This window comes from Sapajus apella, unplaced genomic scaffold, assembly GCF_009761245.1.
Source record: "Sapajus apella isolate SASKATOON/1434 unplaced genomic scaffold, GSC_monkey_1.0 scaffold33, whole genome shotgun sequence".
NCBI classification, from domain to species: Eukaryota; Metazoa; Chordata; class Mammalia; order Primates; family Cebidae; genus Sapajus; species Sapajus apella.
In genome coordinates this window covers 11,457,862-11,481,779 of record NW_022436973.1, presented here as the reverse complement: position 1 = coordinate 11,481,779, position 23,918 = coordinate 11,457,862, and the positions used below count along the sequence as shown (strand labels likewise).

General features: G+C 42.0%; 1 protein-coding gene across 4 annotated transcripts in view; it reads left to right on the top strand.

Annotated features, from left to right (window-relative positions):
- The first annotated feature begins 1,676 nt into the window (after positions 1-1,676).
- Positions 1,677-23,918, top strand: part of TPX2 (TPX2 microtubule nucleation factor) — a 68,955-nt gene continuing 46,713 nt past the window's right edge. The window contains exons 1-4 of one of the 4 annotated variants that reach the window (XM_032295311.1): positions 1,677-1,796; positions 2,000-2,069; positions 16,656-16,828; positions 19,532-19,654. In XM_032295311.1, coding sequence (XP_032151202.1) covers positions 16,726-16,828; positions 19,532-19,654 — 226 coding nt within the window. In that variant the 5' untranslated portion in view covers positions 1,677-1,796; positions 2,000-2,069; positions 16,656-16,725. Of the gene's footprint in view, positions 2,070-16,654; positions 16,829-19,531; positions 19,655-23,918 lie in introns of all 4 variants that reach the window. The other 3 variants (XM_032295313.1, XM_032295312.1, XM_032295309.1) reach the window with 3 other exon arrangements.

Here is a 23,918-nt window from a genome sequence, read left to right as displayed (position 1 = left end):
TTTAAAAATTACTATAATTTCAGGCTGGGCTTGGTGGCTCACGCCTGTAATCCCAGCACTTTGGGAGGCTGAGGTGGGTGGATCACATGAGGTTGGGAGTTCAAGACCAGCCTGACCAGCATGGAGAAACCCCATCTCTAGTAAAAATACAAAAAATTAGTTGGGCATGGTGGTGCATGCCTGTAATCCCAGCTACTTGGGAGGCTGAGGCAGGAGAATTGCTTGAGCCTGGGAGGTGGAGGTTGAGGTGAGTTGAGATCGAGCCATTACACTCCAGCCTGGGCAACAAGAGCAAAACTCTGTCTCAAAAAAAAAAAAATATATATATATATACTATAATTTCATGTTAATATGTGTGAAATCTGGCATGTCAACTCCCCCCAATCTTTTTCAGAATTCAAGATGTCACTAATTGTGCTTTTGCTCTAACATATGAACTTCAGAATTAACTTGGCAAATTCTAGAATAGAACCCACTGGGACTTTCATTGCAATTGCCTTGACCTTTTGTTTTGTTTTGTTTTGAGACAGAGTCTCGCTCTGTTGACCAGGTTGGAGTGCAGTGGCAAAATCTTGGCTCACTGTAACCGCCTCCGGAGTTCAAGTGATTCTCCTGCCTCAGCCTCCCAAGTATCTGGGATTACAGGCACGCACCACCATGCCCAGCTAATTTTTGTATTTTTAGTAGAGACGGGATTTTGGCATTTTGGTCAGGCCGGTCTTGAACTCCTCACCTCAAGTGATCTGCCCTCCTCAGCCTCCCAAAGTGCTGGGATTACATGTGTGAGCCACCACACCCAGCCTAGGCTTAATTTTTGAGGTCTTTAGTTTTTGCTGCTATAATGAAGGGGGTTGTTTTGTTGTTCTTGTTGCTATTTTCTAATTGATTTTTTAAAAATTAAGATTGTGTGTGTGTGTGGGGGGAGTCTTGTCGTAATGTCTACGCTGGTTTGGAACTCTTGGTCTCAAGGGATCCTTCTGCTTTAGCCTCCAGAGTAGCTGGGATTACAGGTGAGCGTCACCAAGCAGGGCATCTAATTAATTATTGCTGATGTATAAAAAGAACAGCTCATTCTAATCCCATCTTCTCCATCTATCATGTGATTTTGGACATGTTTTTTCAACTTCTCCGAGCCTTTGTTTTTTTTTTACGACACGGGGATCATAAAGCCAGGGATGCAGTAAGGAATAAAACCGGATGAAGCACCCAACGAACCGCGGGTTTCATAAGGTCAGGGCAGGGACTGGGTAAAGAGTTTGAAAGACTCAAGCAAGACTGGGAAGGACGCTACGGGCGAGTCTGTTGCATGCAGGAGACTCCATGTTAAGACGAAGTGGACTCCTATGAACCTTCAAGGCATAATGCACAACCATAGCGAGAATAATTTTTAAAAAAGAATTTTCTTCCCTGAAAGCTTGGGGAGGTCCAGGATGCCCGCCATTCTGTGATCTAAGTTGACTCCACCTCTTCAGTTGGTACCACCTTTCCCAAATAGTTTGGAGCGGAGCACTCCGGTCTTTGTAGTAATGCACTCCTAAGGGCTGGTCCAATGGGCTCACGGCAGGCGCAGGAGACTACACTTCCCAGGAGAACCCGGCCGCGTTGTTCACTTGTGCCTCCTTCTGACTTCCGGTATTGCCGCGGTCTGTGGGGCCAATCGGGAGCCAGGAATTGCCTTTTCCGCGCTCTGATTGGTGCATTCGACTAGGCTGCCAGGGTTCAAAATTTCAACGATACTGAATGAGTCCAGTGGAGTGTTGCTTGGCGCGTCGTTGTCAGAGCTGAGGCGAGGCTAGGTGAGCCTTGGGAAGAAAAGAGGGAGCAGTAGGGCTCGGGTCTTCCACCTCCCGGAGTTTGGAACTGCTGGAGTTCACCTTCCAGCTTTTAGCGGCGTTCGCGCTGCTAGGCCTGGCCTCTGAGGCGGTTGCGGTGCTCGGTTGCCGCCCAGGCAGGGCAGGGTGCAAGCGGAGGCTTAGGGCCACCTTTCTCTTGGTGACAGGAGTTTGCTGTGAAGTACGTCTGGGAAACGGAGGGGAAAAGGAGTTGCGGGAGGCTGTCGGCTAATAACGGTAACGATAATTATTATTACCATGCTAACATGTTACAAACATTGAACTCTCATTTAATTTCCTCGCCAAGCCAATGTAGTTGGTGCTATTCTTGTTCCAATTTTACAGAGGAGGAAACTGAGGCCTAGAATCTAGATAAATTTCGAGAAATGGGTGAAATAGCAGCCCTGCTCTTAGGAAGTGTGGCGTTTAATGGAGGAAAACAGAGGTAGTCACAAACAAGTACATTTCAAAACTTTTGTCTAAAGCAGGAAGGTAATTAGATGGTGTGAGAACATAATTGAGGGAGAGTTTAATTCTGCTTAGAGTTGTCTTCTATTTGGGATTTAAAGTTGATTCTATGTTATCCATATTTGTCCAGCTCTCATTTTGTGTGGAATCACCAGGTATTATTCCCTTTCTCATTTCCTTTCTCATAACATTTATAGATTGGGGGAAGGAAAACCAAACCAGGTTATAATATTATAGAATTGGTTTACCCCCTGTTTTCTTGATATATAGCTTCTTTTTTTTTTCCCCCACATATAATTTTCTAGTAGTTCAGTAACATGGACTCCCCCAAATTAGGCCTACTTAGGATTGAAAAGGATTTTTGACTCCTAAATTTTGTTTTAAGGCCAGCTCTTGGTGTACTTCCTGGTTCACCCTTACCTTGTTTTGACATCCTATGGCTTCTCTTTGAATTTCTCTCATTCATCAGATGTTGTCAAAAATAGGACTATTTAGGCTGGGTGCGGCGGCTCACACCTGTAATCCTGGCACTTTGGGAGGCGAGGCAGAGGTCAGGAATTTGAGACCAGCCTGGCCAGCATGGTGAAACTCTGTCTCTGCTAAAACTACAAAAATTAGCTCCGTGTGGTAGAGGGTGCCTGTAATCCTAATTACTTGGGAGGGAGGCTGAGGCAGGAGGATGGCTTGAACCCGGGAGGGGGAGGTTGCAGTGAACCGAGATCCTGCCACTACACTGCAGCCTGGGCAACAGAGTGAGACTCCATCTCAAACAACAACAACAAAAACCAAGGACTGGTTGCTGCTGTAGTAAGAATATTCTTGTATTGTAGCCTTAGTGTATTATACCACCCCCTGCCCTGGTTGATTTGGATGAGTTAGTTCAATATTAAGCTGGCATTCTTGAATCAAAATTATGTGGCTCCCAGCTAACTCAGCCATTTAGTTAACCTTTGAGGGTACTGTGTGCTCAGATTGGCATGAGATTCTATGGGTATACAGATGTGTGATGTACTCAAAGGTTTTCTGGTATGTTTGAGGACAAAAAAGATTGATTGAAATTGACCAGTGAGAATCAGAAAAAGACAGGATACCCTCTGAGTGCTCTACTGTTTTGTAAGTGTCCTGACAGTTTAGAGGTGAGGGAGATCAAGAGCCAGTTTGTGTTTCTCTGCTTCACAAAGCCACCTTGTCTGAATCTTGATAAGCACAGTTTGGTTAGACAGGGACCAAAACAATCCTGGTGTCATAGGGATCACCCACTAAATACCTGTTGAATTGAGTAGGCAGGAAAGCATTATGTGAATTGACTGCAAAATTGCAGGTATGAAAAACTGGATTGTATTCAACTAGGTTGGTAAATTTGTTTAGACTTTCAGATGATCTAAATAGGGTTTATTTGGCCACCCTTATGGTTAAATCTGTGTATTCCAACCTTGATAAAATTAATTTATTGCAATTAAGTTTGTCCAGGATTATGTGAGAGAGTCTTTCATTTCTTGTTTAGGTACCAGGAGATGTACAGGGATCTTCTACATCCCCTGGTTAATTTTCCTTCAGCCTTTTCTGGGTCTCTTCCCTAATTCTCTTTGAGTTCCTGGGAGAAAGAGGAGGGGAAATTTAAATGCCCTTTGACATACTTAATTTTCTTTGCTATGGGTAAAGTTAGGAAGCAGAATTGACTATATAGACAGATTTTTTTTTTTTTTTTGGAGACAGAGTCTTTCTCTGTCGCCCAGGCTGGAGTGCATTGGCGCGATCTTGGCTCACTGCAATGTCTGCCTCCTCGGTTCAAACAATTCTCCTACCTCAGCCTCCCAAGTAATTGGGATTATAGGCTCGAGCCACTGCACCCAGCCTTAGAGAGATTTAATAACCCAAGAGATTCTGTGACTAGATCTGTGTTTGAGACAGAGATGTAGAGATCAGCAGCCCAAGGTACTCTGAAAAAAGGATAGGTAACTGGGGAGGGGTTCCATTTTTGCATGTTTGTGTAGGAAAACTTGGTAAAAGGGGAATAAAGAACAGTGAGAAAGGTACAAAACTGTATCTAGAGGTTACTTTGGAAATGAAAAGACAATGCCATTTGTACTTAGTAAGACAAAGTAGTAAAAGTTTGCTCTTTTTTTTTGAGACTGAGTTTTACTCTTGTTGCCCAGGTTGGAGTACAGTGGTGTGATCTCGGCTCACTGCAACCTCTGCCTCCCAGGTTCTAGCGATTCTCCTGCTTCAGCCTCCGAGTAGCTGGGATTATAGGCATGTGCCATGATGCCTGGCTAATTTTGTATTTTTAGTAGAGAGGAGGTTTCTCCATGTTGGTTAGGCTGGTCTTGAACTCCCAACCTCAGGTATCTCCCTGCCTCGGCCTCCCTAAGTGCTGAGATTACAGGTGTGAGCCACCTCATCTGGCCTTGCAGTTTGTTTTTTTTTTCCCCAAATATTTTTGATCTGCAATTGATTGGATTCACAGATATGGAACCCATAGCTATGGAGAGCCAACTGTATTTCATTAAAAAAAAAAACAAAAACTACACTAAAAACTTTTGTTATTTTTTTAAACTTAATCAGGCTATGAGTCTTTTCCCATGTCATTAATACATTTTCTTCTCTTTTCTTTTTTTTTTGAAACAGGGTCTTGCTCTGTCACCCAGGCTGGAGTGTCCACTTCAGTGGTGTGATCACAGCTCACTGCAGCCTCTATTTTCTGGACTCAGGCGATCTTTCTGCCTCAGCCTCTTGGGTTGCTGAAACTACAGGTTCATGCCACTGTACCCGGCCAAATTTTTCTACAACATAATTTTAATGGCCATGTGGTATTCCATTATGTGGTTCTTTATATTATTTTATCCAGTGCAATTGCTAGTCAAAAAGAATGCATATTTTTGGCTGGATGCAGTGGCTCATGCCTGTAATCCCAGCACTCTGGGAGGCCAAGGCGAGTGGATCACCTGAGGTCGGGAATTCAACACCAGCCTGGCTAAATTGCTTGAACCTGGGAGGTTGGAGGTTGCAATGAGCTGAGATTGCGCCATTGCACTGCAATCTAGGTGACAGAGTGAGACTCAATCTCAAAAAAAAAAAAATGCATATTTTTAAGACTCTTGACACATAACACCAAAGTGCCTTATAGGAAGGTTATGCTGATTTTCATACCCACTAAAACAGTTTATATTCACATAGGCATAAATGTATAATCTTAAAATAGGTAATATATTTGCATGGTACAAAAATCAAAAGAATACAATAAGCATCATAGTTTAAAATCTTCCTCCAACCCTGTTACTTTCCTCTTCACTTTCACCATCCATAGGTAAACACTTTGTTTTTTTGAGACAGAGTCTTACTCTGTCAACCAGGCTGGAGTACAGTGGCATGATCTCAGCTCACTGCAACCTCTGCTTACCTGGTTCAAGTGATTCTCCTGCCTCAGCCTCCTGAGTAGCTGGGATTACAGGTGTGCCACCATACCTGTAATTTTTGTATTTTTAGTAGAGATGGGATTTTGCCATGTTGGCCAGACTGGTCTTGAACTCCTGACCTCAAGTGATCCACCTGCCTTGGCCTCTCAAAATACTGGGATTACAGGCGTGAGCCACCTAATAAACACTTTTATTAGGTTGTTGGGTTTGGGTGTTTGTATGTATTCCCCAAACCAGATACCTTTTGAAGGGTAGATATCTCTATAAAATTAAATGACTGGTATTTAACTAGGATTGTAGTCTGCAGCCCCATTGTCAACCATTACAAAGTTTTTCAGCTTCATACCATTGGAATATCAGCTTCATACCACTGGAATATCATTGGGATTCTACTAAGATTTCCTTTTAGTACTCTGCAAACCTCTGTGTCATTATTTGTCCTAGAAGTAAACAGCATCACTGGTTTCTGTCTAGATCCTATTCGTTATAGGTAGATTATGGTTTGTTGAGTTCTATGGATAAATTAAAGCAGAATTGAGTTCGTAATCCTTGAAAAAGGGCAATATGAAACATACGAGTTTGGGAGAGAAATGATAGGAAATATTTGCTTGAAGTTTTTAGGCAGTGATGAATTAGAACAAGTGTCCATGTGTCCTGTGCTGACTTCTGAGTGTTGGACAGTGAGGGATTGTCATTGGATTTTAAATTGACCCAATTTTGGAAGCTTCATAGATCTGTTTCTGTAAACAGATCCAATTTCAGCATAGAAGTTAGCAAACATAAATGTGGAAACACAGTCCATTAAACTTCTTTCAGACTTAGTTTGTGACTTTGATTAACAGTTAAAATTGCATGCTGGATTATGTTGCCATTTACTGACTGCCGCTAATCCCTTATGTACAAGAAAAAAAAATGTAGCTGTTTTCTCTCTGGGTAAGATGAAAATAACTCCACTTCATTTTACTTGTGATAATGTAACAGGATCTCTTATCCCTTGTGAAAGCAGGAGAGGATGTCCCTGGGGAAATGGCACTTCCTGGGATGGGACCATCTTAACTAACTATACTTCTAATGAAGTCTTGACTTACTCTGTTTATTCTATTACATTACCAGTAGAATCCATGACTTTAATAGAGATAGCCAAGTCACATCTCACAGGCTAAATAGCAAGGTGTTTGAGAGCATCTGTCACACCAAAGTCTTTGTTTTGAGCTGGTAGTCCACTATTTCACCCTGCTTAGAATGCACCCCCTTGCAGCTTTCCCCCACCCGCTCTGAACCTGTACCTTTTGATTTATAGAGCTTGTCAAGACTAGTTATTTTTGGTTTGAGAGTGAAGAAAGATGGGAGGCAATGGGAGGTTAATTTCAGATGAATGTGGGAATAGGTTACATTGCTTTGTCTGCACTCTTCCTAATTTGTATTTGTCTTCCCCTTCCATTTATCTCTTACCCTAGAAAAAGTCAATGTTCATTCTTAGCCTGTAGAATGCCGAAGGTCTGTCTGTATCTTTTAGGTATTACTTCCATCAGGAAAACTTCTCTGATCCTCCTTTACCCTGTTCTTCTCTGCACTTCCAGAGCGCTCTCTGTTTATGCCCTCTTGCAGCAAGGATAGCCCTGTATTGTAATTGTTCGAATTCTCCCATTCAATTGTGTGTTCTTGGAGGGAAGAAATTTTTTTTTTGTTTTTTTGAGACGGAGTCTTGCTCTGTCCCAGTCCCAGGCTAGAGTGCCGTGGTGGAATCTCTGCTCACGGCAACCTTCACCTCCTGGGTTCAAGCTCTTCTCCTGCCTCAGCCTCCTGAGTAGCTGAGATTACAGGTATGCACCACCACGCTCAGCTAATTTTTGTATTTTTAGTAGAGTTGGGGTTTCACCATGTTGGCTATGGTCTCGAACTCCTGACCTCGTGATCTACCCGCCTTGGCCTCCCAAAGTGCTGGGATTACAGGCATGAGCCACCGTGCCTGGTAGATATGTATATATATCCTTTTAGTCTTCACTTTTTGTAAACAAAAATGGGATATGAGATATGAGGGATGGGCCAGGCGAGGTGGCTTATGCCTGTAATCCCAGCACTTTGGTAGGCCAAGGCAGGCGGATCACCTGAGATTGGGAGTTGGAGATCAGCCTAACCAACTTGAAGAAATCCCGTTTCTACTAAAAGTACAAAATCAGCTGGGCATGGTGACACATGCCTGTAATCCCAGCTACTTGGGAGGCTGAGGTGGGAGAACTGCTTGAACCCTGGAGGTGGAGGTTGTGGTGAACCGCACTCTGCCATTGCACTCCAGCCTGGGCAACAAGAGTGAAACTCTGTCTCCAAAAAAAAAAAAAAAGATATAAGGGATGACATTGAATAGGCAGTTTTTTAGAGAAACCTAACTGGTTCATAGCATACAGGATAGGCTTTTTTCTTAGATCTTTGTAGGATTGTTGGTCATTAATAGCTATTTCTCTGTCCAGAATATTTCTAAAGTTTTGCAAGAATCTGAAGCTGTGGTAGATTCAGATAATTTTGAAATGAGAAGCTGATTCTCTTTCTTGGCAGCTTGATTTGTTTGGGGGAATGTGGCTGACGCATGTGCTTTTTTTTTTTTTTTTTTTTTTTTAGTGAGACCTGTTGACAGAAATTCAATCTTGATTAAGGGGTGCAGGAAGGCATCCAGTTCCCACCATGCCTGGGGCTCTCTCATTTAAACAGCCGCCTTTGGCTCTGGCCTGTTCCATTTCCCACTAGGCCCTGTGGACTTTAATTTTTGAAGGTTTCACATCCTAATATTTATTGTTTCTGGGGCAGGTAGTGTCGTGAAACCGAAATGACCCAGTAGTTAACTTTTGATTTTCTTAATGTACTTGTGCTATCAGCCTTCATTGAAAAGAGTGAAAAGAGTCAGACTTCTCAATGGATATGTATTTATTTATTCTCTTTTTCCAGGGAGAGGGGATGGTCTCCTGAGTTGGCCGTTCTAGACCTAAATATATCTCAAAAGAAGCTTTTTTCAAAAACAAATCATGTTAGGAAAATAAGATTTTGTTTTTAAAATTTCACCTAAAGATTAAATGTACTTAGGTTAATATCCATCACCTTTTGTCCCCTGCTAATCAAATGCAGTCTTAGACCTCAGAGGACAGCCTGTTTTCTGCTGCTTGAATCCTCTTCATAGTCTATTTCCTCTAGAATATCACTGAGAGGTTTTCACTAACCTCTATCTTACATAGAGGAAAAACTTTATATGTAAAAGTACATGTGAAAAAAGAGGAAACAAGGGATTTTAAGATTTTATTTTATGGGAAGATTCAGATCAGAGCTTTCCAAATATATTTAGAACAGGATTTGTAATTTGCTAAAGTTTTCATTATGAGCATGTCGGGGATGCTCAGTTTTCGTAAAGAACAGAATTTGTATTTGTCTAACAGGATCATATGATTTGATTACCTACCTCCTTTTTGAAGCTATGTTTACAGGAAAACTTGTGCATTAGAGAGACCCCTGATTTTTGAATCCTACAGACCTGGTCTTTTAAAACTCAATACTGCTATGTATTAATTTGGTGATCTTGGAATAGTGTAACTTCTCTGAGCTTGTTTCCTTATTTATAAAATGGTGATGGTAGCATCTATTTATAAAGACATCTATCTATCATGTATATTGTTAATGCAGTTTAAATGAGATGATTTATGTGAAGTGTCTGGTAAGGTGCCTGGCTTACAGGAGATAGTATTTGGTAGTTATTGTCTGTAATTTGTCTCTTACTCCATTGCATTTGTTATTTATCTATTTAAATGTCTATTTTTAAATAAATATGAGAAGCAGTGGATAAGAACACAACCTTCAGTTTCTGTTCAGTTTGGAAGCCTGACTTTACTGCTTTTTAGCTGCATGACTGCAAATAAGTAGTAAATTTCTCTGTGCCTCAGTTCCCTCACTCTAGAATGAAGATAATAACAATACCTACTTTATAGAATTATTGTGAGGCTTTAGTGAGTTAATACTGTACTATGTCAGACACTGCCAACAGTGTCTTTCATGTCATAAGTGCTTATTAATTAATAGCTGTTGGCTGGGCGCAGTGGCCTACACCTGTAATCCCAGCACTTTGGGAGGCTGAGGTGGGTGGATCACTTGAGGTCAGGAGTTAGAGATCAGCTGGGCCAACATGGTGAAACCCTGTCTCTATTGAAAATACAAAAAATTAGCTGGGCATGGTGGCGGACGCCTGTAATCACAGCTACTCGGGAGGCCGAGGCAGGAGAATCGCTTGAACCTGGAAGGCAGAGGTTGCAGTGACCCAGGATTGCGCCACTCACTGCCTTCCAGCCTAGGCAACAAGAGTGAAACTCTGTCTCAAAAAAAAAAAAAAATTAATAGCTGTTATTATTTTTACTTCTTCAAATGTATATACCCTTTTATTAAGTTGATGCCCAGGAATCATTTTTAGTTCTATATAGAAATATTATTATTTATTTATTTATTTTTGAGACAAAGTCTCACTCTATGGCCTAGGCTGGAGTGCAGTGGCATGATCTCAGCTCACTGCGACCTCTGCTTCCTGCATTCAAGCGATTCTCCTGCCTCAGCCTCCCAAGTAGCTGGGATTACAAGCATATGCCACCATGCCGAGCTACTTTATGTATTTTTAGTCAAGACAGGGTTTCACCATGTTGGCCAGGCTGGTAGTTCTATATAGAAATATTAGAAAGAGAATATGTTACATTTGGATAATTTTTTTTGTATTTTTTGAGACAGAGTCTCCCTCTGTTGCCCAGGCTGGAGTGCAGTGGTGCAATCTCAGCTCACTGCAACCTCTGTCTTCTGGGTTCAAGTGATTCTTGTGCCTCAGCCTCCTGAGCAGCTGGGACGACAGGCGCATGCCACCACACTGGGCTAGTTTTTGTATTTTTAGTAGAGACAGGGTTTCAGCATATTGGCCGGGCTGATCTCGAACTCCTGACCTTGTGATCTGCCTGCCTCAGCCTCCCAAAGTGCTGGGATTACAGGCATGAGCCATTGCACCCGGCCCATTTGGGTAAGTTAATAGCCAGTTTATAGGCCATGTGATGGGAAGCATTATTTCCGCAAATCAGCAGATTAGACAATCATTGCTTGTCAAGAATTTTTTTTTTTTTTTTTTTTTAGACGGAGTTTTGCTTTTGTTACCCAGGCTGGAGTGCAATGGCGCGATCTCAGCTCACCGCAACCTCCGCCTCCCGGGTTCAGGCAATTCTCCTGCCTCAGCCTCCTGAGTAGCTGGGATTACAGGCACGCGCCACCATGCCCAGCTGATTTTTTGTATTTTTAGTAGAGACGGGGTTTCACCATGTTGATCAGGATGGTCTCGATCTCTTGACCTCGTGATCCACCCGCCTCGGCCTCCCAAAGTGCTGGGATTACAGGCGTGAGCCACCGCGTCCGGCGTCAAGAATATTTAATAAAAATTCCAGAAAGCTCAGTTTCTTTTGGGCTGCAAACATAGATCTAGGGAAATAAATACTGCTTAACTTGTTTTTGTTGTTTTTGTTCTCTTTTAAGAGAACTCTGTTGCCTAGGCCGGAGTGTAGTGGCGTAATTGTGGGTCACTGCAGCTTCGAACCCCTGGGTTCAAATGATCTTCCCACTTCAGCCTCCTGACTAGCTGGGACTGCAGGCACACACCATGCTCAGATACTTAGGACGCTGAGGAGGGAGTATCCTTTGGGTCCAGGAGTTCGAGTCTAGCCTGAACAACATAGCAAGACCCTATGTCTTTATAAAACAGAGATGAAAAAGAAGGAAAAAAAAGGATGTATGTGAAGGGTTAAATTGGAATACTATCCAGGTAGTTAGTTTTCAGCATCATGCTTTGGTGAAATCATGGTTTTGAGGCTAAGTGGGGTTGCCACATATTACATTCCTGCCTCTTCCTTCCCCCAGCTTTAATTGTCTTCATTACATTCATGCCTGGGAAGTGTTCCCAGTGACCTGAGTTAGGCATTAAGATCATGGGAATCCAAGATTTTCCCATGTCTTCTAGTATATTTGTTCACAAGAAAAGGAAAACTTCCTCCTTGCAGCAAGGGGTTTTCAACCACTGTCAGTCACTGAGGAATCTTTCACTAAGAATCCTTTGAATAGAAATGTGGTCAAGGAGAGGAAAGGTATCAGCAGTGATAATACCTTACAATAGTGTATTTCATAGCACTTGAAGTATCTTCTTATTTGTTCATGGTAAGAAGGTAGGCAGAGAGTTTAGTGACTTGCCTATTGTCATATACATGTGGTAAATGCCAGAGCGGGCATTCTGGACTTTTGTTAGTTGGGATTGCTTTTGACTACAAGTGGCAGAAAATGTGGCTATAATGGCTTATATAAAAAGTATTATTATTACTATTATTATTATTATGTTTTGGCTATTTCTTTTTTTTGTTATTACTATTATTATTATTATTTTTTATTTTTATTTTTTTTGAGACAGAGTTTCACTCTTGTTACCCAGGCTGGAGTGCAATGGCGCGATCTCGGCTCACTGCAACCTCCGCCTCCTGAGTTCAGGCAATTCTCCTGCCTCAACCTCCTGAGTAGCTGGGATTACAGGCACGCGCCACCATGCCCAGCTAATGTTTTGTATTTTTAGTAGAGACGGGGTTTCACCTTGTTGACCAGGATGGTCTCGATCTCTTGACCTTGTGATCCACCCGCCTCGGCCTCCCAAAGTGCTGGGATTACAGGCTTGAGCCACCGCGCCCGGCTTACTATTATTATTTTTGAGATGAAGTCTTGCTCTTGTCATCTAGGCTGGAGTGCAATCGTGTAATCCTGGCTCACTGCAACCTCCGCCTCCTGGGTTCAAGCGATTCTCCTGCCTCAGCCTCCTGAGTAGCTGAGATGACAGGTGCCCACCACCACACTCGGCTAATTTTTGTATTTTTAGTAGAGTTGGGGTTTCACCATGTGGGCCAGGCTGGTCTTGAACTCCTTACCTCGTGATCCACCCACTTTGGCCTCCCAAAGTGCTGGGATTACAGGCATGAGCCACTGCCCCCAGCCTAAATTTTGTATTTTTAGTAGAGACCAGGTTTCACCATGTTGGTCAGGCTGGTCTCGAACTCCTGACCTCAGGCAATCTGCCTGCCTTAGCCTCCCAAAGTGCTGAGATTACAGACAGAAGTCACTGTGCCCGGCCTTTTTTTTTTTTTTTTTTTTTTTTTTTTTTTTTTTAACATAAGGAGTCTGTTTAGCAGGTCATGGAAAATTGAAAAAAACACCAGAAGTCTGGAGGTAGATAGTAGCTGATATTTGATCTTTAACAGTCATTAGCTCATTGATGTTAAGGCCTGTGTTTGTTATTCTCTTGGCCAGCTACTCATATATACAAGATGGCTGCCATAGCTCTATCTACCTTCAAGGCAAGAAGAAGGATAAAGGGAAAGGGCAGGAATAAGGGCAATAGCAGTTATCTGGAAAGAAATCATTTTTCTAGAAATCCCTCAGCAGATTCTTACTTAGTTTTCATTGGCCAAAACTTTCCCTTGGCTACCCCAAGCTTGGAAAGTGGCTATCAAGGAGGTAACTTCCATTTTAGTGTACTCGCTACTGTTTTGGTCATGGTTAATGAAAAATATTTAATCATACCTTGACCTCAGCCATGTTAATTTCTAATTCTCTTAGAGTTCATACTGTATAATTTAAACAAACTATCTTATTTATTGTGTATGATAGGACTTTAGCATCTATGTAAATATTAAGTTCCTTTGTGTCCAGGACTAGATCTACTTTTTGTGTGAGGATATAGAGTGTCATCCTTGTTACAGAGAAACGAACCCAGGTAATCTTTAAGTCCACAGCTTATGGTCCCTTGCAAATACACACTATTGTGAACCACTAACAAAAAGCTTATTGAGCTAAGCGGAATAATGAAAGTAGAATCAGAAGACAGAGGAAAATTTAGAATGGGAATACTAAAGAACCCCTATTCCAGACAGAAGATTATGGAGAATGGATTTACCTGGAAATAAGTATAGTGTTATTTTCCATGCAAATACAGAGCTTAACTTCACTCACACACTTTTTAAATTCACATGGTAAGAGGGTAGAAGCGTGTGGAAAGAACACTGTGCTGAAGTCAGGAGCCTCAGGTCTAGATCTGGCTCTGTTTTCACATAACTGTGTGATACTGGGCAAGTCATTAATCTTACTGACTTCAGCTTCTAGGATGGGAATAATTACTGCTTTACAGGATTGTTTTGAGTATCAGAAAGAGTATATATTTAGTATATCATGGCACCTGGCATGTAATGAACACCTCTGTTAACTGTTTTTATTTACTATGATCCTTAAGATATTTGTTGTGTGAGCTTGGAGAATCCCTTTTACTTTAAATTAGTATCTATGGACTGCAAAGGTTAGGTGTTATTCAGTTTCCTCTCAATTTCTAAAATGTCGTGTTTCTACACTAAGTACTTCAATTAGGGCATTGTTATAAAGTTACTTGTGGAATTCTGGCTGCAGTGAGCATAGGAGAGACCATGGGAAGATGACATTCTCTGGTGTCTAGATTGATGTCACTGTATAAACCAACTATTTGTTATAACAAACGTTTCTGGCCGGGTGCAGTGGCTCTTACCTGTAATCCCAGCACTTCGGGAGGCCGAGGCAGGTGGATCACTTGATGTCAGGAGTTCAAGATCAGCCTGGCCAACATGGTAAACCCTGCACTTCAGCCTGGGCGACAGAGTGAGACTTGGCCTCAAAAAAACAAACAACCGGGCGCGGTGGTGCGTGCCTGTAGTCCCAGCTACTCAGGAGGCTGAGGTGGGAGGATTGCTTGAGCCCAGGAGCTCTGGGCTGTAGTGTACTGTGCCGATCGGGTGTCCGGCATCAATATGGAGACCTCCCGGGAGCAGGAGACCACCAGGTTGCCTAAGGAGGGGTGAACTAGCCCAGGTCAGAAACGGAGCAGCTCAAAACTCCCATGCTGATCAGTAGTGGGATCGAGCCTGTGAATAGCCACTGCACTCCAGCCTGGCAATATAGCGAGACCCCATCTCTAAAACAAACAAACAAAGAAAAAAACCCAAATGTTTCTGAGACACTATAAGGACCAGAAGTGCTTTTTTTTTTTTTTTTTTTTTTGAGACAGAGTCTCACTTTGTCTCCCAGGCTATAGTGCAGTGGCACGATCTTGGCTCACTGCAACCTCCAGGGTTGAAGCGATTCTTACCATGTAGCTGTGCATGCCTTGATGCCAGGCTAATTTTTGTATTTTTAGTAGAGATGGAGTTTCACCATCTTGGCCAGGCTGGTCTCAAATTCCTGACCTCAAGTGATATGCCTGCCCTGCTGCATGCTCCCAAAGTGCTGGGATTACAGGCGTGAGCTACCGTGCCCGGCCCCCAGAAGTACATTCTGAATTACCCTAGTCCACAGAGAGAAGCTATGAAATGCTGGGTAAACCACTGAGTGGAAATGCAGGTTGGGGCTAACTAATCTCATGATTTATCTCGGTAGATAGCTTATGTGTTATAGTTTGGAGAAAATGAGCACCACAGTACCCACAGTTGGGGAGGGTTTGGGGAACTGGCACACTCCTGGTAATGTAAATGGGTGTTTTTTTTCTGAGGGGTATTTTCACGGTGTGTGTCAAGAGCTTTTGACCCAGCAATTCCACCTCTTAGGATTTATCTTAAGGGAAGAATTATGGATGTGTACAGAAATTTAGCTACAAAGATGATGTTTTAGCAGTATTTTTTTTTTTTTTTTTTTTTTGAGACAGAGTCTCACTCTCTCACCAGGCTGGAGTGCAGTGGCCCGGTCTTGGCTCATGGCAACCTTCACCTGCCAGGTTCAAGTGATTCTCCTGCCTCAGCCTCCTGAGTAGCTGGGACTATAGGCACCTGCCACCATGCCCGGCTAATTTGTGTACTTTGAGTAGAGATGGGGTTTCACCATGTTGGCCAGGATGGTCTTGGTCTCTTGACCTCGTGATGATCCACCCGCCTCGGCCTCACAAAGTGCTGGAATTACAGGCATGAGCCGCTGCGCCTGGCTATTTTTAATTTTTTCTTTTTGATTTTTCTTTATATTTGCTGATTACTTACAGCTAATTTTTATTTTTTATTTTATTATTATTATTTGAGGCTTGCCCTGTCCCCCAAGTTGGAGTGTAGTGGCGCGATCTTGGCTCCCTGCAATGTCCGCCTCCCAGTTTTAAGTGATTCTTTTGCCTCAGCCTCCCGAGTATCTGGGACTACAGGCATATGCCACTGTGCCTGGCTAATTTTTGGATTTTTAGTAGAGACAGGGTTTCACCATATTGGGCAGGCTGGTCTCAACTCCTGACCTCTTGATCTGCTCGCCTTGGCCTCCCAAAGTGCTGGATTACAGGCATGAGCCACTGCACCCAGCTAATTTTTATTTTTTTTAGAGACCGAGTCAACTAATTACAGATGATTTTTATTCTTTTAGAGACAGGGTCAACTATTAAAGATAATTTTTATTTCTTTAGGGACAGGGTCTCTGTATGTTTTTCAGGCTAGACTTGGACTCCTGGACTCATGTGGTCCTCCCACCTCCCAAAGTGCTGGGTTTACAGACCTGAGCCACTGTGTCTGGCCCACCTCTTTCTAATTCCAAACATATTTACCTCAAGGAGCGTCTTTAAGTTACCCGAAAAACTAATTTTTAGTCTGATTGGACAAAGTAAGGCTATTTTTTTTTTTTAAGAGACAGGGTTTCTCTATGTTGGTCAGTTTGGTCTTGAACTCCCAACCTCAGGTGATCCATCCTCCTTGGCCTCCCAAAGTGCTGGGATTATAGGCGTGAGCCACTGTGCCTAGCCCAAAGTAAGACTATTCTCAGCAAATTCTAGGTGGTTTGCAAAATTACAAATGTGATGGTAAAACCAAAGTAATTACTGGGGAATTTACTTAGATTTATGTGCAACCATTTCTTTCTTCAGAAGGTGACCTGTTGAGAAAAGTGCTACGAATACTGGTAAAAACCTGCTCTTCTGCACTAAGTGGGAGACAATGTCACAAGTTAGACGCTCTTATTCCTATGATGCCCCCTCGGACTTCATCAATTTTTCATCTTTGGATGATGGAGATACTCAAAATGTAGATTCTTGGTTTGGTAAGTGCCTGCTTTCTCTGGCAATTTTAAGGATTAGTGTCTTGCTGAGGACCTTTCAAAAATAGAAGGGGTTGTAAGAAAATAACTAAAATATCAGCTCCTTTCTATACCAAGACATTTTGTCATCCATGATATTATGAGAATAATTGAAATGCCCAGTATTTGGGGAATGGAACCATCAGTACAAATTAATGTTTTGTAGTTCAGAATGGCAGATTTAAGCTTTAGGGACATATGGGAAAATTCAGATGAACCAGTGTTCAGCAAAACTCCAGGCTCAAATATGTCTGTAGTGATGGCAGCCACATAAAAACTCTCTATTATCATTGGGCATAGATTATATCACAGCTAGGATATTGACCTTCATACAGTCCACCAGTTTTACTCAGATTTCTCCAGTTTTACCTGTATTCACTTTTTAAAAATGTATGTGTATTAAGTTCTCTGCAGTTTTATCACCTGTATTGGTTTATGTATCTACCACCACAGTCAAGATACTGAACAGCTCTGGTATTACGAGGATCTCTTGTATTGCCCTTTTATAACTACTCTCACTTCCCTCCTGCCACCCCTCCCTCAATTCATTTTTTTTTTTGTGAGATGGAGTCTCGATCTGTTGTCTAGGCTGACATGCAGTGGTGCAGTCTCGACTCACTGCAACCTTCGCCTCTTGGGTTCAAGCAATTCTCCTGACTCAGCCTCCCAAATAGCTGGGATTACAGGCACTAGCATGTCTGGGTAATTTTTGTATTTTTAGTAGAGACGGTGTTTCACTATATTGGCCAGGCTGGTCTCCAACTCCTGACCTCAGGTGATCTGCCCGCTTCAGCCTCCCAAAGTGCTGGGATTACAGGCGTGAGCAAAACACATAGTGATTTGTATTAGTGACTCATTGTAATCAGCCCTCAATTCATTTTTCTTTCTTTCTTTTTTTTTTCTTTTTTTTTTTTTGAGACATAGTTTTACTCTTGTTGCCCAGGCTGGAGTGCAATTGTGTGATCTTGGCTCACTGCAACCTCCGCCTCCCAGTTCAAGTGATTCTCCTGCCTCAGCCTCCTGAGTAGCTGGGATTACAGGCATGTGCTACCACACCTGGCTAATTTTGTATTTTTAGTAGAGAAGGGTTTTCTCCATGTTGGTCAGGCTGGTCTCAAACTCCCAACCTCAGGAGATCCACCCGCCGCAGCCTCCCAAAGTGCTGGGATTATAGCTGTGAGCCATTTCGCCCGGCTCTCAATTCATTTTTAAATGGAAGGATTATGCTATTAAGAATTCAATCCCAGAAAGAGATAGTATTGCTTGGCCAACAATACATAAGAATGTGGTTATATTCAGGAGACGGAGCTTGCGGTGAGCCGAGATCGCGCCATTGCACTCCAGCCTGGGTAACAAGAGCGAAACTCCGTCTCAAAAAAAAAAAAAAAAAAAAAAAAGAATGTGGTTATATTTTTACGTTACTTTGAAATATTATCTGATGAGGCCCCTTTGATTCTTTCTCATTTCTCCATCCTCCTTATCAAGAGAAATCACTATCAATATTTGATGGGGAACAGAAGTGAGTCCATTGCAGCTGTACTTACCCATATAATGCTTTGTCCAAATGTATGCACTTATCCGTATAATGCATTGTCCAAATGACACCTGCCAAAGAATGGCAGGTACCGCTCTTTTGGAAAAGGACTTTATTGGCATCCATTGGGGATCCTGAGAGGAAGAGTCCATTGGAGGTGGTGTAGGAGGAAGGGTAAATACAAGGGCCAGTTGTCCTTCAGGGATCTTCCCCATGCCCTTGCTTCACTGGAACCCTAAGGAAATGGCTGGGCCGTCTGAAGATTTCTTTTCCTAAGCTTTTCTTTAAAATAAAAAAGAAAAGAAAAGATTAGCATAAGAATATGATTAAACACAATTCGGAAGAAAAAAAATGACTCCACTATTTTTCCAAAACCACCTTAGTTTAAAAATTTTTTTCTTCATTTTTCTTTTTGTTTTTGCCAGAATTCTTTTGCCTAACAAAACCACCTCAGTTTTAATATATTACTTCCCAGTTTTTTCCCAAATAGTCACATCTTTTTACACAGTTGCAATCAGAGTGTATATGCACAGGGTGGTTATTGCTGTGTCTCATTGCATTCCTGAAATTCTTATCAGTAGGCTGTTGGTGGAACAGACCCTTCCCCTCTTTGTACTGACTTCTGGGCACAGTAGAATCTGCGATAAAATTTCTTGAAAGAACCTAGCTCTGCTCTACCCTCACCCACCCCTTATTCCTCCCACCACCCCAGCGAGCAGGAAACTCTGTAAGACTATACAGATATCTCTTGTAAGCCCTACAGTTCCTGATGGTTACAGTTTTCTTCAAGAGGAACATGATGTGTTTAGGGGGTAGATAAAGCCATTTAATGCTTGTATGACCCTCAGTGTGTACCAAACAAAGATAAGGAGTTATTCACAGTGCAGAATTTGTACTTTTCCTTTTTATAATACATTGTTCAATGTTGCAGTTTTTTAGTGATTGTTTTTATAGTCTATCTCTGATGTGTAATGCGTACTTTTTCTTTTGATTGCTAGAACTTTGCTTGTACTTGCCAAATGAGTTGGAAGTGTACTGGTAGAGAGCTTTAGCTTGCATTTTAAGTGCATGATAGTGATTTGTTTTGCTTCCTTGCTTGTTGTTTGGACAATGATGATCTTCCCTTTTCACAGAGGAGAAGGCCAATTTGGAGAATAAGTTACTGGGGAAGAATGGAACTGGAGGGCTTTTTCAGGGCAAAACTCCTTTGAGAAAGGCTAATCTTCAGCAAGCTATTGTCACACCTTTGAAGCCAGGTAAGAAAACATCTCAGAAAAAAGCTCCTTGGCAGAATGGTGGGACAGTGTTTTAGAAGCCTGAGGATTTGGGAAAATTACCTAAATGCTCTGTCACTTTGTTTATTATTGGTGAAATGGGCTAATTCATTTAATGATGAGTGTAAAACTAATGATGTGCTACACTTAAACTCTTGGAACTAAAACTAACATAGAATTTTTTTTTTTAAGATGGGGTCTGGTTCTGTCACTCAGGCTGCAGTGGCACGGTCATAGCTCACTGCAGCCTCAAACTCCTGAGCTCAAGAGATTCTCCTGCCTCAGACTCCTTAGTAGCTGGAATTATAGGTACTCACCATCATGCCTGGCTGAGTTTTTAAAAATTTTAGTAGAGATGCAATATTTGCTGGCCAAGCTGGTCTTGACCTCCTGGCTTCAAGTGATCTTCCCACCCCAGCTTCCCAAAGTGCTGGAATTATAGGTGTGAGCTACTGTGCCCAGAGGCTAACATAGAATTTTATTGCCAGATACATAACTGTTTTCTTTTATGACAAGATTTAATGTAACCTAACCTGGGTCTGGCTGGGAAATAAAACAGCAAGAAAGAAGAGTGTACTGCTTGTCATTTTACAAGAATTCTTTGAATTATGTATCTGATTTTAAAAGATGATTGGCATTTAAACTGATGGGTACTAAATCTGCAGAATATTATCTGTTTGGTCAGAACATAAGAAGCATTCTTTAAGCGGTCATAAAATCCCTCTTGAAAATGATTCTTTTGAAAAAAAAAAACAGCTCTATTTAGATCTAATTCACACATCATATGATTCACTTAAGATAAACATTTCAGTGTTTTTAAGTATATTCACAGAGTTGTACAACCATCCTATCAGTTTAGAACATTTGAAAAATATTCTGTGGGTGAATCTGAAACTGGTCACCATCACACCATTAACTGGAAGGGCCTTGTCAGAGAAGTAGATGTATTTTCAGCTTAATTTAGTTTGCAGAGTCTGAGCTATTAGGCTGAGTTTCAAATAATTAATTCATGAGTATAGGTGCCATCTATTAAATTTGGGATCCGGACAAGGACCCTGAACTTTGGCATCTATCTTTCTTGCACAATGGGTTAGAACTATGTGGCACGATTCACGTGACATACTTGGAATGCTGGGGGCCTGGAGTGCTATATCTTCAGGCACATTTTATTAGTTCATTCTGTGTGGGGAATTTTCTGTTGCTGTGATGGTGTTTGTGCTCTTCTTGAATTGAAGGAGAATGCAATGTTACCTAGTTTGTCTGGACTATATTCAGTTTAAGACTGTTTGTATCCAGTGGTTTCTATCATCAAATAGAGCAGCAAGCACCAAAGTAAGAGATGTTTCCTGGGACCATGATGTGGCAGAGACTGTATATACTACTTATATGCATGCCACTTAGACCCCTCAAAGTCTTTTTTTTTTTTTCTCGGTGTGATGGAGTTTTGTTGCCCAGGCTGGAGTGCAGTGGCACAAGCTCGGCTCACCACCAACTTCTGCCTCCCTGGTTAGAGTGATTCTCCTGTCTCAGCCTCCCGAGTAGTTGGGATTACAGGCATGTACCACCACACCCGGCTAATTTTGTATTTTTAGTAGAGATGGAGTTTCTCCATGTTGGTCAGGCTGGTCTTGAACTTCCGACCTCAGGTGATCTACCCGCCCCAGCCTCCCAAAGTGCTGGGAGTACAGGCATGAGCCACCGCGCTTGGCCTCTTTTTTTTTTTTTTTTTGAGACAGCCTCACTCTGTTTCCCAAGATGGAGTGCAGTGGCATGATCTCAGCTCACTGCCATCTCCACCTTCCAGGTTCAAGTGATTCTCCTGTCTCAGCCTCCCAAGTAGAGGGGATTACAGGTGTGCACCACCATGCCTAGCTAATTTTTATATTTTTAGTAGAGACAGGGTCTTGCCATGTTGCCCGGGCTGGTCTTGAACTCCTGGTCGCAAGTGATCTACCTGCCTTGGCCTCCCAAAGTGCTGGGATTACAGGTGTCAGTCATTGCGCCTGGCCTTTGTATTCTTATTATACATTCTCACCTCTTCATTAATGGTATTCCCGCTGCCTTGCATATCCTTAACTGAGAAGTACCTACTCGCCTACTCATTGTTCAAAGTCCAGCTCAAATGTCTTTTTTTCTGTAACTGATTCCCCTTATCTCTGTTCTCAAAGCACCTATCATGCGTCTATTTTAATTTCAATTTCTCATTGAGTTGTTGGTATACAGAAATACACTTAATTTTTTTGCTTTTATTATTATTTTATTTTATTTTCTTGAGACAGTCTTGCTCTGTTGCCCAGCCTGTAGTGCAGTGGCATGATCTTGACTCACGGCAGCCTCCACTTCCTGGGCTCAAGCAGTCTTCCTGTGTCAGCTTCCTGAGTAGCTGGACCACAGGCATGCACTACCTCAACGAAATTTTGTATTTTTTTGTAGAGTCAGGGTCTTGCCATGTTGCCCAGGTTGGTCTTGAACTCCTGGGCTAAAGCAATCCACCTGCCTTGGCCTCCCAAAATGCTGGGATTACAGGTATGTACCACAGCGCTTGGCCTGCTTTATTATTTTTAACTGTCATGTTAACAATTTTACATATTTATGTGGTACAGTGTGCTATTTTGATACATGTATACAATGTGAAGTGATCAAATCAGGGTAATTAGTATATCCATCACCTCAAAAACACTTATCATCTCTTTGCCCTGGGAACATTCAGAATTCACTTTTTTAGGTATTTGAAAATATACTATAAATTGTTATTAATTATAGCTGTCTTATAGTGCTATAAAACACTAGAACTTAATCCTCCTATCTAGCTATATTTCTTGTATTTGTTAACTAACCTTTGGCTACCTTTCCTTCCTCCCTACCCTTTTCTGCCTCTAGTAGCCACTATTCTACTCTCTACTTCTGTGAAATAAACTTTTTAGCTTCTACATAGGAGTAAGTACATGTGATATTTATCTTTTTTTTTTTTTTTTTTTGGGAGATGGAGTCTCACTCTGTCACCCAGGCTAGAGTGCCGTGGTACGATCCTGGCTCACTGCAACCTCTTCCTCCTGGTTTCAAGTGATTCTCCTGCCTCAGCCTCCTTAGTAGCTGGACTACTGTCATGTGCCACCACGTCCGGCTAATTTTTGTACTTTTTAGAGACAAAGTTTCATCATATTGGCCAGGCTGGTCTTGAACTCCTGACTTCGTGATCTGCTCACCTTGATCTCCCAAAGTGCTGAGATTACAGGCGTAAGCCACCATGCCCGGCCAGTCTTTATCTTTCTATGCCTGACTTATTTCACTTAACATAATGTCCTTCAGGTTCCTCCATGTTGCCATGAATGACAGAATTTCATTCTTTTTTATGACTAAAATAGTATTCCATTGTAGGCTGGAAGCCGTGGCTCATGTCTGTAACCCCAGGACTTTAGGAGACTGAGGTGGGTAGATAGCCTGAGGTCAGGAGTTTGGGACCAGCCTGGCCAACATAGTGAAACTCTGTCTCTCCTAAAAATACAAAAAATTAGCTGGGCGTGATGATGGGCACCTATAATCCCAGCTAGTCAGGAGGCTGAAGCAGGAGAATTGCTAGAACCTGGGAGGCAGAGGTTGCAGTGAGCTGAGATTGGGCCATTGCAGTCCTGCCTGGGCAATAAGAGCAAAACTCCGTCTAAAAAAAAAAATAGTATTCAATTGTACATATATGCCACATTTTATCTGTTCATTTGTCGATGGACACTTCAGTTGATTTTGTATCTTGGCTATTGTGAATAGTGCTGTAATAAATATGGGAGTGCTGATAGATATCTCTTTTATGTACTGATTTCCTTCACTTTGGATATATACCCAGTAGTGGGATTGCTGGATCATAGAGTAATTGTATTTCTAATATTTTAAGGATCCTCTATGCTGTTTTCCATAATAGCTGTACTAATTTACTTTACTACAACAGTATGTAAGGGTTCCCCTTTCTCTGCATCCTCATAGATGCAGAGAAATTTTAAATATTTTTTAGAGTATTCATTCTAACTGGAATGAAAGGATATGTCATTGTGATTTTTAATTTGCATTCCTCTGATGATTAGTGATATTGAGCTTTTTTTTTTTTTTACATACCTGTTTGCCATTTGTGTGTGTTCTTTTTTTTTTTTTTTTTTTTTTTTTTTTAGAGGGGGGTTTTTCGGCTGGTGTGGGGGCCCCCCCCTCTAATCCAAGCACTTTGGGGGCCCAGGCAGGGGGATCCCGTGCGTCACCCACC